Source organism: Zootoca vivipara, chromosome 6 (assembly GCF_963506605.1).
Source record: "Zootoca vivipara chromosome 6, rZooViv1.1, whole genome shotgun sequence".
NCBI lineage: Eukaryota > Metazoa > Chordata > Lepidosauria > Squamata > Lacertidae > Zootoca > Zootoca vivipara.
Window position 1 is genome coordinate 24,528,697 of NC_083281.1, and position 14,567 is coordinate 24,543,263.

Sequence of the window (14,567 nt, forward strand, 5' to 3'; positions counted from 1 at the left end):
GTGCCCAGAGTTGTTGAGCTTTTTGGGGGGAGCTGCTGACCAAAGTTTTGGAGTTTTTTGGGGGTGGTGGTGCAAAAGTTGCTTTGCTTTTGGGGGGGTGCCCCAAAGCTGCTGCGCTTTTTTTGGGGGGGGTAAAGAGAACAGAAATAAATGACGAATAATACCTTCGCTGGAACTAACACGCAGCACCGATATAGTCTGCGAAAGCACCAAAAAAACCAGCACAGAACAGGTTAAAAAACGAACGCTGTTACACCCAATCATCGTCTGCCAAAGCGCCAGAAAAAACAGCACAGAAAGGGTTAAAAAACCAATCTCTGCTACCAGCAACAACAACAAAAAAAGGATCCGGGTTTTAACAGCGGAGACAATGGGTTTTAACAGTGGAGACAAGCCATAGCGTGAGGAGGAGCGGGAGAACAAATGGGGGGGGCAACAACAACTGTGCAAATGGGCTAATGGGGCACGTGCCAGCAGTGAGGGCTCTGCGTGTCACGTCTGACATGCGTGTCATAGGTTCGCCATCACTGTCCTAAGTAAAAGTGGGACGTTCTAGGATCAAATCAGAAACTGGGACAGCTTCTCTAAATCAGGGACATTCATGGAAAATATGGACACTTGGGGAGGGGGCTGCAATAGTCCCTCGTATACAGATCTCAGAGCTTGTTCCCTGAGACGTCTTTCAACAGCCAAAGCAGGCTGGACCCTGACTGATATTGTGTGTGATCTGTTGGCAGACCATAAAGATGCCATTGCAAACAAGGTTGCCATCTTCGCAGGAGCAGCTCAAAAAATCCTAAAAGATATCTGCCATGCAGTGCAAGGACCATTCACAATAGAACTTTGATGCTGTTGTCGATCTCTGTTTGCACTGATAATTTTTAGTGTTCTGTATTAGTGCTGTGTTTTGACCCTGCTTCCTTGGTAGGTATTTCTCCTCGAGAATTTAGATTTGCTACCAATTTGTGATTGTCGGTACTTGTTTCATAAAGGCAGGCAAATGAAATCGCTCAGACAGATTTTGTTTGAATCCTGGTTGTTGTTTTTTACTGTCATTGAGGAAAGCAAGGGAAATCTATCTGGAAGGCCCAACATCATTAAGAAAAAGTGCTAAGCGGATACAAGGCAAGCATAGACGGATGCAGAGCTGATGCAGTCCCCCGCGGGAGCCTTTTACGAAAGGATCTTCTGCAGCAGAAGCACCGGAAAGGTTGGCAGAAGGAGCGCAGAGGACTGAGATCCCCTTGAAATCTCTGGAGTACAGGTGGCCTTTTTAACAATGTCCGCACCTGTTAAGAGGTAGGCCTGGCCTCTGTTTATTAAGGAACAGATGGACTTAGTAGTGCATCCCTTCATGATACTGTGCTGCCGTTGTCCATCTGAACAGGGAAGATAAGATTAAGTAGCCTGGGAAATCATTGTTGCCAGTCAACTTGTCGCCTCTAAATAAGGGTTTTGGTCAGCCCAATAGTGAAGTCCTAACTGCATCCCTGGGCTTTTATCCTGGTTGGATGTGCTGATGTTCAGGGCTTCATTAATATCATTTGTTGCTCATTTGTACTCTATACTTCATTGTTCTCTGCAAGTAACTTGCATATTTTTACTATTAAAGGTAAAGGTAAAGGGACCCCTGACCATTAGGTCCAGTCGTGACCGACTCTGGGGTTGCGCGCTCATCTCGCATTATTGGCCGAGGGAGCCAGCGTATAGCTTCCAGGTCATGTGGCCAGCATGACAAAGCCGCTTCTGGCGAAACCAGAGCAGCGCATGGAAACGCCGTTTACCTTCCCGCTGTAGCGGTTCCTATTTATCTACTTGCATTTTGACGTGCTTTCGAACTGCTAGGTTGGCAGGAGCTGGGACCGAGCAATGGGAGCTCACCCCGTCACAGGGATTCAAACCGCCGACCTTCTGATCAGCAAGCCCTAGGCTCAGTGGTTTAACCACAGCGCCACCTGGGTCCCTATTTTTACTATTACTTTATGCTAATTTATATACTGCTTCCATGACATAAATTAGTTCTAAGCAGTTTCCATCAATTATGAAATCAAGTATAAAATCCACACATAGAATTATGGAATCATAGAATCGTACAGTTGGGACCACAAGTTCATCTAGTCCAACCCCCTGTAGTTCATTAATCTTTTGCCCAACACGGGGCTTGAACACACAACACTGAGCTCCTCACATCATTAAAAGCTGCAATAAAATTCCATCAAAACATTTAAAAATATCCATTAATTAAAATTGGCAAGCTGGCTAAAATGGACCCATTGGATTGGTAGGGTGATTGTGTTCCCTTCTACCCACCAAGCATCTGGGGTTGCTGCATGGCCTGTCTCGAAGAAATGCCCCCATATTGTGCCTGACACAAGACAGCAGAACCAGTTTGCTCTGTGTCTCCAGCTACGCAAGGGCAAGATGCCATTGCTCTGAGAATCAGCTCACCTACAGATCACAGAATGGTTGAGTTTGGAGGGACCACGAGCCCCCAACATAGGGCTCAAACCCATGACCGTGAGATTAAGAGTCTCATGCTCTACCAACTGGACTCAAAGGCACATTGTGCATGAAGACTTACTAATATAGGTGGTTGTGGCCACGTCAAAGCAGTAGCTCTCCAAGCCGGTGCAATTCACCACCTTTGCATGGCACACGTCTGACGAGGAGTAACAGGTAGGGCACTGCTTTCCATTGACTTTCTTTTCTACTTGGGGTACTGCAAGCCGAAGAATAGGATTCATAATCAGCTTCAGGAATGGACTAAGTAGGAGGCAGAGGCTAAGAAGATAAGAAGAATCAGCTGAATCAGGCCAATGGCTTATCTAGCCCAGGATCTTGCTCTCACAGTAGCCAGCTAGAATGACAACATGAGCCCACTGCCATCCTCCAACTTCCAGCAACTGGTATTCTGTCCCTGACCATTGTGGAAGAGCATCACCATCATGGCTAGTAGCCATTGGTAGCTTTGTCCTCCATGAATTTGTCCAGTCCTCTTTTTAAAGCCGTCCAAGTTGGTGGCCACCACTGCCTCCTTTGGGAGCGAGTTCCGTCGTTTATGTATTGGGCTGCCTCTGAAATGGCAATTTCTAGCCTAGGCCCATTGCCAAGTAGATTGGAGTGGGGACAATCACCTATTAACTTGCTCCAGTCCTCTTTTAAAGCCATCCATGTTTGTTGCTATCTTGGTTAATAAAGCGTTAAAGGCTAAATACATTTTATTTATAGGTGGCTGTAGCCTAGAGCAGCCTTCCCGCACACAGTGCCCGCTGGATGTTGTTTGAGTTCCACATTCCTAACGTACCATCCAACATTTCTCCGATGAAAACAGGGACGTCCCATTCTATAATGAAAATTTTACTATTTATACCCCACACATCTTACTGGGTTGTCCCAGCCACTCTGGGCAACTTCCAACATATATATAAACATAATAAAACATTAAACATTTAAAAACAACTTCCCTATACACGATTGCCTTCAGACAACTCGGGGGTCAGATAAGTCCGTACCCTCCAACATTTCTCCAATGAAAACAGGGACATCCTAAGGAAAAGTGGGACATTCCGGGATCAAATCAGAAACTGGGACGGCTTCTCTAAATCAGGGACTGTCCCTGGAAAATAGGGACACTTGGAGGGTCTGTCATGAGCCCTAGCCAGCAGGGGTATCTGGGGTGTGGAGATCTGTAGGCCCAAACACCTGGAGGTCTTCAGGTTGAGGAGAGCCTGTGCTAGAGACAGATGTTGATGACGAATAGAACTGAATTGATTACAGATTGACAATTGTGATGGAGTAGAGGAAAGGAAGGATCATGCTTCAGTGGTGGGGCATCTGCTCTGCAAGCAGAAAATCCTGGGTTCAATCCACAGCATCTCCAGGCAGAAAAGGGAACATCCCCTTCCCGAAACATTGGACAGGCCTGCCAATCAGTGTAGACAATACTGAACCAGATGGACCAATGGTCTGGCTCCATATAAGGCTGCTTCCTACGTTCACAAATGGTGGAGGGTGGAAGCACAACAAGGAAATTGGAACAGGGTGTATCCAATGCTAGTCTTACTCAGAGTTGGCCCACTAAAAGAAATGGACATGACTACAGTAGGCCTCAGTATATGTGGCCTTATTTCTGAGGATGCTGATCTCATTCAAGGTGCTCTGGGAATCTTTTATGAATATCGAGTGAGGTAAAAAAGGGCTTAAAATAAATACATTTAGGTGAAGCAGAGTGGAGTAATGGTTAGAGTTCTGGACTTGAACCTGAGAGACCATGTTTCAGTTCCTTTTCAGCCACTGGGGCCTTTGGGCTCGTCACTGTCTCTCAGCCTAACCTTCCTCATGGTGATAAAATGAAGAAATTGAAAACTGAGTACACAACATTGAGTTCTTTGAAGGAGTGGTGGGATATCAATGTAATAATAATAATAATAATAATAATACTTACATTTAGGCCTGGCATTTTTGCAGTTGTCCCCCGTGCAACAGACCAAGTACATCCTGTAGGTTCTCCCCAACCCAAAAACAAAGTACGTTGGGGGAGTGGAGCAGACCTTGGAAGAATCGCAGGTTTTCTCTACAGTGTGAATTTTATGTTCTTCTATGGTAGAAACGAGAGTGAGAAAAAGAGACAGGTTTGTTCAGTGATGAGCAAAACATCATTATGTCAAGCATTGTGTTTTTGGCTGGAAGATGCACATTTCTCAGATTCCTGAGATTTCTACCACTGATGGCAAGTATTTGGGAGCCAGTGGAGGGGGGTGAGTATCCCCGCAATCTCCTCTTGGATTGAAGGGCATATCTTCATTAAAAAGGGCACAGTATAATCTGACTTCTGCCCCTCTCCCAGAGACCCTGATTATTGAGAACATATCCTACCAGCTTCATATACCACAGATTATGAACTCAGTAACAGGTCCAAGGAACTGGACTCAATAACCAGCAAGTCTCAAGGGGAAATTGAAGGGCAATAGCTCAGTGATAGAGATCGACTGTGCATTTTGTATTGTGCAACATTTATTTGTGACCATTTTAAGACTGTTCTGCAGCAAAGCTTTGAAAGTCATTTTTGCGGCGGAGAGCAAATGCGTTTCTACTCTGCACAAGGTCTGGATCAGGGATTCCACCAGCAACACCTCGAACACCACCCACCCAGAGTAGTTTCAGCAAATGCAACGACACAGGTGTCTTTCTTAGGAGAACAGGTCGCCATCCTGCCACTGCATCTGGTCCCAAGGCCATAACAAACTTCACACTCCAAAGAAGCACCTGGGAAAGAAAAGGGAGATGCAGAGAGGGAATCCATTCATATACTTTTCTATAAGTAAATATCGTTATAAAAATCCATTGACTTCCAACAACTTATGGTCTGAGGGACCTTCAAGCTGATTTCCATGTAGGTGGCAAAGAAGTGAAAACACAGGGGATGAGATGAAGAAGAGAAAGAAAGGAAGGGATGGAATAAAGAGAGAAATGGGGTGAGAAAAGGGAAGGTTGGGGCATATCCTCCATCATGTAGCCATGCCAATCATGTGATAGCTAACCTCGAACATAAGAAGCTGCCTTGGAATGAGCCGAATCCATTGATCCAGCAGTGGCTTTCAATGGTTTCAAGCAGGAGACATTCCCAGCTCTACCTATAGTTGCTGGGAACCAAACTTCTGCATGGGAAAAAGATGCTCTATCGCTGTGTTGTTGGGCAAGATGCCTTCAACCCCATCCCCATCCCTGCCACCTCCCTCTCTGAGTGAGTGTACCTCCTTCTAGTGATGGGCAAATCTGCATAGCTGCCAAGTTATCCCTTTTTTTAAGGGATTTTCCCTTATGCTGAATAGGCTTCCTCGCGAGAAAAGGGAAAACTTGGCAGCTATGGCAAATCTGTCAATTTCAATTTCTCATTTTACCACTCTTAAGTTCAGTTCTTATGTAACACATTTTCTTAATGTTCCAGTCACCAACATATGCATTCCTGAGTGCATTTTTTGTATTATATGCATTTTCCTACACATTACTTGGTTGGGGGGATTGCATTGCAAAATTCAGAGAAGGGTGAATTTCAAATGATGGTGGTGTCTCAAGATTGGCGAATTAGAAAGGTCTGCCTATAAATGCAAGCTTAGCCCAATTTCTGCCCCTTCCTTCCCTACCTCCTCCTTTCTCTGCCCATTCATATGCCCTCTGGCCCTAATCCACGCAAGAGAGCACAAAGCAGGGATTCTAAATAACGTTTCGCCCTGCCATCCTAGTTCTAATGTCCAAATCTTCCTCGTAATCCATTCTATTCCCGATCTTTTCCCATCAAATCCTCTAGATGTTATCTCCTCTCTTATCACAGCTTTTGAGATGAGCAGCAAATGAGATTTGAGAGAAAATCGTTCTTCTGTGTGGGTTTTTTTTTGTCCAATCCAACCTACCCGTAAATCCCCTCTTAGACAGCTTTTCTAGGTGGAACACAGCCAATTAGCAGAGAAGGGTGAATTTCAAATGATGGTGGTAGCTCATGATTTGTGAATTAGAAAGGTCTGCCTATAAATGCAAGCTTAGCCCAATTTCTGCCCCTTCCTTCCCTACCTCCTCCTTTCTCTGCCCATTCATATGCCCTCTGGCCCTAATCCACGCAAGAGAGCACAAAGCAGGTGGAAACAGCTATCTCATGTCCTTCCCCTGGACATTGCTGGAATGCTCAGAGAGGGCAGGGGAACCGTGGGGGAGGCAGTAAGGAGAGAGAGCAGAACCAGGATGCTCTGGGAATCAGCAGTGGGTTCCCAAACAGGCATGAGCCTCAACAGTTGCCTAACAGTACCAACTACTGATGCCAACCCTGAGCGACCTCAATTTGGCCCTGGCCCTATTTACCCCTGGCATGCTCTTCCATGGGGTCACGAAGAGTCGGACATGACTCAACGACTAAACAACAATAACAACTGTTTACCCCACTGTACAAAGAAAAGAAAAGAAATTCTCCAGTAGGCTACCTGTGTCTCCTTACCTGTAGTTAATATAACAAAGAAGGGGAAGAGCCTCAGTAGATCTTGCATGGTAATGATGATGAGAAATACATGTGACGAATCAACTTCTTTGGCTCAAAGAGCCTGTAATGACATCCAGAGGAAGCATGTTTGACAAGTGGCAGCTTTCACCAGTGTGCATTTACACCTAGGACGGGAGACCAGTAGCCTGCCCACCTTTTCTTGAGCTATTGCTCGGATCATCCCTGGTCATTGACCATGGTGGGCTTCCAGAGGCACCAGGTTGGCCAGTATGCAAAAGATTATGCTAGGCTAGGTATGCTTTTGGTCTATCCTACACTTGTAGAACTGTAGAGTTGGAAGGGACCCCAAGGGTCATCCAGTCGAACCCCTTTGCAGTGCAGGAATCTCAACTAAATCACCCATAGCAGGTGGCCATCAAACCTCTGCTTAAACCCCGCCGAGCAACGAGAGTCTACCACCTCTTGTGGAAGTCTGCTCTCCACTAACTCAGTAGGGTTCTTCTCAGGTCCTTCTGTTGTTATGAAAAGGAACTGCATTTAAACTCCTGTTCAACCTACCTCCAGTAACTGACACATAGGCCTTTAAGATTCCACATCTCTTAAAGTGACAGAACCGTAAGTCACCACAACAGACGGGTGCCTTCCTTGGCATGGAATCAACCAGACAACTGTGGGGGGCTATAAAAGGGAACTGACAATTCACTCTGCCATTGGTCAGCCCTAGCTGCTCACTCAAGTACCAAACTTAGATGACTTGAGATCCGTCAAGTGAGAATACAGCCCTATAGCCACATGGGGCAGACCACCAAAGTCTGTCAATAACACCCCGCCACCACACACAAAAAGCCAGGACCCAGCCCTTGGTGATTCACCCACCCCCCTCCTATGATGATGTGCTGACACAACTGTAACGATCAAGCTCCTTACACAATTTCAATGTTACCATGGCTGACACTTCAGTTCTCACAGTTAGGAAACCGCCAGAAAGCCCTCGCTGGATCTCAATGTTCAGGCTGACACAAATTACAATTAACAAAAAAAAAAAAGAATTACAATTCAATTTGCAGTTGATTTCAACCTGAGGTTTATTTTCACTCTGTGAATCAGAGAAAATTCCTCCAGAAGGCCTAATTGCAGTTGGAAAAAGTCACCTATAGATAGAAGGAAGTCTCGGTTGAATACAGAGCTGATGCCATCCCATGCAAGTGCCTCTTATGAGAGAATCTTCAGGAGCAGGAGCCCAGAGAAGGTTGGAAGAAGGAGATCAGAGCACCGAGCTCCCCGAGAAACATCTGGTGAACATTCTGCCTTCCTGAGCTCATCAGAACCCCCCAACATGGGAGTGCGGCCAGTTTTCATTGAGGTGCAGAAAGACTTACTAGTGCAGCCTTTAAGGGTCCTGTCCACAACTTTTTCTGGAAATGGAAGACAGGAGATGATGTTAATTTCTTCCAGCTATTCTCCAAACCAGTACATCCCATCTAGATGAAATTTACCCTGTCCTTGCCACTAAACAAATCTGGTACTTATGGAATGGAGCTCAAAAAAAATGGCTAGCAATCCCGTGGGGATGAGCAAGTATGTCAATTTCAGTTTCTCTTTTCTCCAATCTTAAATCCAGTTCTCCACATTTTCATATCACTTTGCCTTTTTTTTTAACATCCCCCATGAAAACACATCAAAAATTTAGTATGTTTCTTCCAACACACCCCCATTTGCATGCAATTTTGCCAATAATAATAAAGCAGCAAATTACCCTAACAGAATGCATTTTTGTACACACGCCTTGGTTAGAGAACTGCATAGTGAAATTCAGCAAAGTGCCAATTCCGAAAGACAAACGTTTGTGTTGCAAAATGAGATCAAAGCATTCACGTAAGAAGCAAACGCAATGGAAGCAATTTAAATAAGAGAATTAGAGGTAGGTATTTTGTTTGATATAAAAACTCACGTCTTAATGAAGTGAAGAGTGGCATGCCTTAAATCAGCATGGCTCGGCTTACACATGATCCTATGTGAAAATAGGTGGAAAGGAGGATTTGGGGTCCCAGGTCATGCTGCATCTGGGGTTGCACTTACCAGAATGCAGGTGTGCAGATATAGCAAAGCAGTATATGTTGGCTCCCGTGCAATTCACCACCTCCTCTTTGCATGTGTTTGACCATTCGTGGCAGGCAGGGCACTGCTTTCCATTGAAATTCTCTTCTAATGGTGGCACTGAAAACAGGTGTAGAAACATTCAAGGATCTGGAAGAGGCAGCTCAGAGTTTACAGCTTTGGAGGCTGATGGCGTGCTGCCCATCCAGCTCCATTCTGACTTCAGCCTAATGATCCCTGGCATGCAACCAGCCTGCTAAGCAGTAATGAGTCTCCGTAAGCAGAGCCGTCTTTACCCAGGGGGTCCAAGGGCTGCAGGGCACCCGGGCGCCAAATTCTGAGTGGCACAAAATGTATACCTGCTGTATACTGGTCCTTCTCAATAGGCGGCAGTGAAAAGCAATGGAGCGAAAGTCCCTGCCCCCCTCCTCCGTTGCTCTGTTACTTACTCTGTGGTGTCAAATATTCCCGAAGAGTTAGGAAACAAAAGCAGTTATTTCCACCCCCTCCCAAGAAAAAGCTCAACAACTTTGAGTTCACCCCCCAAAAAATGTGGGGGTGGCTAAACTAAATATGGGGGCGCTGGGCGGCTCTTTGCACCCTGGCAGTACATATGCTAAAGACGGCCCTGCTTACTGAGACTTTAAGGTAAAGGTAAAGGTAAAGGGACCCCTGACCATTAGGTCCAGTCGTGACCGACTCTGGGGTTGCGCGCTCATCTCGCATTATTGGCCGAGGGAGCCGACGTATAGCTTCCAGGTCATGTGGCCAGCATGACAAAGCCGCTTCTGGCAAACCAGAGCAGCGCACGGAAACGCCGTTTACCTTCCCGCTGTAGCGGTTCCTATTTATCTACTTGCACTTTGACGTGCTTTCGAACTGCTAGGTTGGCAGGAGCTGGGACCAAGCAACGGGAGCTCACCCCGTCACAGGGATTCGAACCGCCGACCTTCTGATCAGCAAGCCCTAGGCTCAGTGGTTTAACCACAGCGCCACCTGGGTCCACTGAGACTTTATGTACAAAGCTTTATGTACGTTTATTTACAAAGCTTTATGTACGTTTATTTACAAAGCTTTATGTACGTTTATTTACAAAGCTTTATGTACGTTTATTTTCAAAGCTTTATGTACTTTTATGTACGTTTATTTACAAGGGGGGGGGGACATCTCCACTGCAAAACTTCCTGCCCTCTCTCGGCAAAGAAGTTGCTCAGACTGACTCAGAATCCCTCCCCCAACAGGAAGGACGTCAGAACTCTGCCTTTCTCCTCCTCCCCTTCCGCAATTCTCTGAGCCTCTCCAATCTCCTAGTATGGGGACTGAAAAGCTGGCCTTACCCCCCCCCCGCTCCGGCTGCCTTCCAACTCTCCTTTCTCCCTGAGAGCGAACAGTGTCTTGCCTGGGAAGGAAGGGGCCTGGGCTTTCTTCTCTAACTCACACAGACAGCTCTCAGCTGAAGAGTCAGCTCCTTGCTCAATTTCCAAGGCTGACCCTTCTGCTGCGCCCTGGGGGGGGCACAATCCTGACATTCCGCTGCCAATGCGCAGTCCAAAATGGCACCAGCCACCGGTGGGCAAAAGCAGTGCTAAATAAATTTTGAAAGGGGATGGGGTTCACTCTTGAAGGAGGCATCCGCCACCTTCTAGTAACCTTCCAGATTAAACCCCACCTCCATGTTTAAAGGCTGTTTGGTAAGAGTGGCGGACAGGACCTCCCCTGACCGCCGTGAGCCAACTTTACTAGGTGGGCTGGGCCACAGTCCTGTCATCACCTGTCCATCAAACAGGCTCACCAAGCAGCTGGTTGGCACTGGCAATGTGCTTTCTAAAGGTCTTGCAGTAAGCACTGATCAGCTGAATGAAGGTCGTCTGTTCTGTCCCCTCACTGCAAGAAGTGAAGTTACAGGGAACAAGGCAGAGGGCCTTCTCGGTGGTAGACCTCTCATCAGATGTCAAGGAGATAAAGAACTACACAACTTTTAGATGATCTTTGGCAATCAATCGTAGCCGAGTAAGATTGTCGAAGGCAGCCCTGTATTGGGAAGTTTTTAAGGCTTGACATTTTATTATGTTTTCATATTCTGCTGGAAGCCACCCAGAGTACTTGGGGAAACCCATTCAAATGGGCGGGGTATGAATGATGATGATGATGATGATGTTTGGATTCGATTCAAACTGTGCCTGCAAATGGACATTTCTTCCTCTGCAAACTGGCAAGCTGTTGAGGACTCCTTACTATTTTTGCACAGGGTCCCTGCCTCCAGCATTCTACTGATAAGTAAATTGTTTAATTGTACAATTGAAATAGAAAATAACTCTATATGTCTGTCTGTGTACTGCTGACAGCACGATATGGAAACGTTTGTCCACTGAAGCTAAGCAAAAGAGTTGCCGAGAGCCTAACAGGAAATGATTAACTGAGAATGCAGCTCTGCTAGCTCTGTCACGAGGTGTTTAACTTAGATCACACAAGAAAGGATTGTGTTACAGGTCTCCATTTTGGACATGCGAGTTAGCTCTTGGTTCTCAAGCACTGAAAAGAAAGGATGTTTAAGCCATTCTCTCCCCAAGAACACAACCTCAGGCCACAATGCAAGCAGTTTGGAGAGGCAGTGTTTTGTTTTCAGCTCTAGATAAAAAGAAATTGGTATTTTGAGATTCCATGATGGGGGAAGAAGCATGGGAAGATCAAACACACACACAAACACAAACACACACACACACACACACACACACACACACACACACCAACAAATGATAGACATACATTTAGGTTCAACTCTGCCACAGAACTTCTCATTGCAGCAGAAGGCAGCTGTCCTTAAGGCTTTCCCATGTCCAAAGTACAATTCCATGGCAGCATTGGCACAGTCTTCCTCAGTGACGCAGTCTTTGTCTACACTGCGTTCAGCTTTTCCACCTACAATGGATGAGAGGGAGTGGGTCAATCTGATTTCACCACATTTCTTTCTTTTTCCTTTCTTTCTTTCCTACATTAAGTATATCGCACCTGTTCCTCCAAGGAACTCAAGTCAGCCGCCGTGGTTTGCTTCATTCAAAGCTCATGACATCCATGTAAGGAAGCTTAGACTGAGAGATCGGGCCAAGATCACCCAATAATCTTCTTTGGTCTTCCCAGCCTTAGTACAACACTCTAGATAAAAAGGTAAAGAACCCCTGGACACTTAAGTCCCGTCAAAGGCGACTATGGGGTTGTGGGGCTCATCTCGCTTTCAGGCCAAGGGAGTCGGCGTTTGTCCACAGACAGCTTTCTGGGTCATGTGGCCAGCATGACTAAACTGCTTCTGGTGCAACGGGACACCGTGACGGAAGCCAGAACACACAGAAATGCCGTTTACCTTCCCGCCTCAGCGGTACCTATTTATCTATTTGCACTGGTGTGCTTTCAAACTGCTAGGTTGGCAGGAGCTGGCTCAAAGCAAAGGGAGCTCACCCCATCAAGGGGATTCGAACCGTCAAACTTCCAATCAGCAAGCCGAAGAGGCTCAGTGGTTTAGACCACAACACCACCCGTGTCCCTTCCAACACTCTAAACCAGTGTAGCAAGTGTGTCGTGAAGATTCAAGGACAACCAAAGAAACATTTAAACAAGAAGAGTGAGCGGACTTCCGCAAGTGGGGAGCAACCACAGAAAAGGCCCGTTCTCATGTTGCCGCCCTTCTGACCTCTCACAAAGGAGGCTCATGAAGAAGGGCCTCAGATGATGAAAACAGTGTCCGTGTCAGTATATATGGAGAGAGGCGGTCCTTGAGGTATTGCAGTCCTGAGCCGTTTACGGCTCGATAGGTCCAAACCAGCGCTTTGAATTGGGCCTGAAAACTAATGGGCAGTTAGCGCAGTAGATGCATGACTCAACCAGTTTGTTCATTGAGGTGATTACTGAAGATAAGATGAGACAAGGACCTGTCCAACATGCAATCCCTGCCCTAACAGTCAGTGTCCTTGGCTGACCCTGTCCTGTGCCCACTTGTCCTGAGGGGAAGGGTCGTAGCTCAGTGATAGACCACCTGCTGTGGATGCAGAAAATCCCAGGTTCCCTCCCCAGCATCTCCAGGTAGGACTTGGAGGAAGACTCCCTGTCTGAGATCCTGGACAGGTCAGCGTAGACCATACTGAGCCAGGTGGACCAACATTCTGACTCCTCCTCCTATGTTCCAATAACCTCGATCCCACTCACGTAGAGTATTTTCGGAGTATGCAACCATGCAGGTATCTTTCCCGGGAGGGCAGGTCGTCAATGTGCCATTGCAGATGTATCCTTCGCTTGAACAAACTTCACATGTTATAGTAGCTCCTGGAGAAAGAGGAAGGTGGGAGGCATTTTTAAAAAATGACTAACCCTATTAGTGTAATTGCGCTTTATTGAAAACGGTTATTAATGCTGTATTCTAAATTGCTTCCAAAGCTGTTATTTTTTTAAAAAAAAAATCAAATCAAATTTAAATAATAATTAAAGACCTTGGATATGCCTTCCGTCTTATATGCCTGCCAGTCATGTGATGTCAACTCGCATCTGACCCCAGCTACCCCAATGGAGTAAATCTCCCGTGAGTGAGCCATCCTTCCATACCTGTTGTAAGGAGGACAAAGAAGATGGAGAGTTTCAGGAGATCCTGCATGGTGATGGTGAGGGGAGAGCCAGAGAAACTGTGTTCAAGGTGAATCGAATACCCTGGCTGAAAGGCTCTGAAACAACAGGGGGGTGAAACCCAGTAAGCTGACCTGGGTAAAATGCCCAGAGGATCTTGAAGATGCCCAGAGGATCTTGAAGAAGTTCCTCTGGGCAGCACCCAACAGGATATTAAAAACACGATAAAACATCAAACATTAAAAACTTTTCTAACAGACTTCCGCTTGGGCGCACAGAAGATGGCTGAAGCATTCCATCGCTCTGACCGTCTAGGGGTCACAGAGGCTGTTGTGGGAATAAAGCAGCCTCCCATTCTTCCCGGGAAAGGGGAGATGCAGTCTCGCCCGCGGTTGCCTACTACCCGGTCCCAAAGGAGAGGCCGGGGGCACTGGGTGGAAAGCCCCGTGGATGGCCCAGAACTCCCTGATGCCATCCCCGTCAGCGTGCCAAGTTCCATGATTTAAGAGGAATAATTGGAATTGGAATTTTCACGGAAAATGAAAAAAAAGTGTGTGGAATATTCAAACTATATCAAACTATTTATTTTTTTCAGGGGGGAAATGGCTTTGGGGGAAAATGGGAGGAAACCTGGTCCCGGTCACCGGTCCCCCCCCACCCCGATTTTTCTGGGTTTTTTTCCCCCCAGGCCTTCCCATCTGTAGCTCTAACACTGAGCTACAGCCATCTTCACTAATGATAAGTATGTGTCACCAAAAAAAGAAAAAGAAAACTGAGAAGTGTTTGCATCCTGAGAGAGGTTTTTGTTCCTCTCATACCTAATGTTTAGTACAGGGGTTCCCAAACTAAGGCCCGGGGGCCGGATGCGGCCCAA

General features: G+C 46.4%; 1 protein-coding gene across 1 annotated transcript; it reads right to left on the reverse strand.

The window, feature by feature from the left end:
* Positions 1 to 1,173: 1,173 nt before the first annotated feature.
* On the reverse strand, positions 1,174 to 13,724 carry LOC118086230 (phospholipase A2 inhibitor and Ly6/PLAUR domain-containing protein-like). Its single transcript, XM_035117616.1, has 5 exons — positions 13,676 to 13,724; positions 5,149 to 5,265; positions 4,445 to 4,597; positions 2,582 to 2,719; positions 1,174 to 1,289 (listed from the first exon to the last, which is right to left on the reverse strand). The coding sequence occupies exons 1-5, from the start codon at positions 13,722 to 13,724 to the stop codon at positions 1,174 to 1,176; spliced, it is 573 nt and encodes a 190-aa protein (XP_034973507.1).
* Between the last annotated feature and the right edge of the window lie 843 nt (positions 13,725 to 14,567).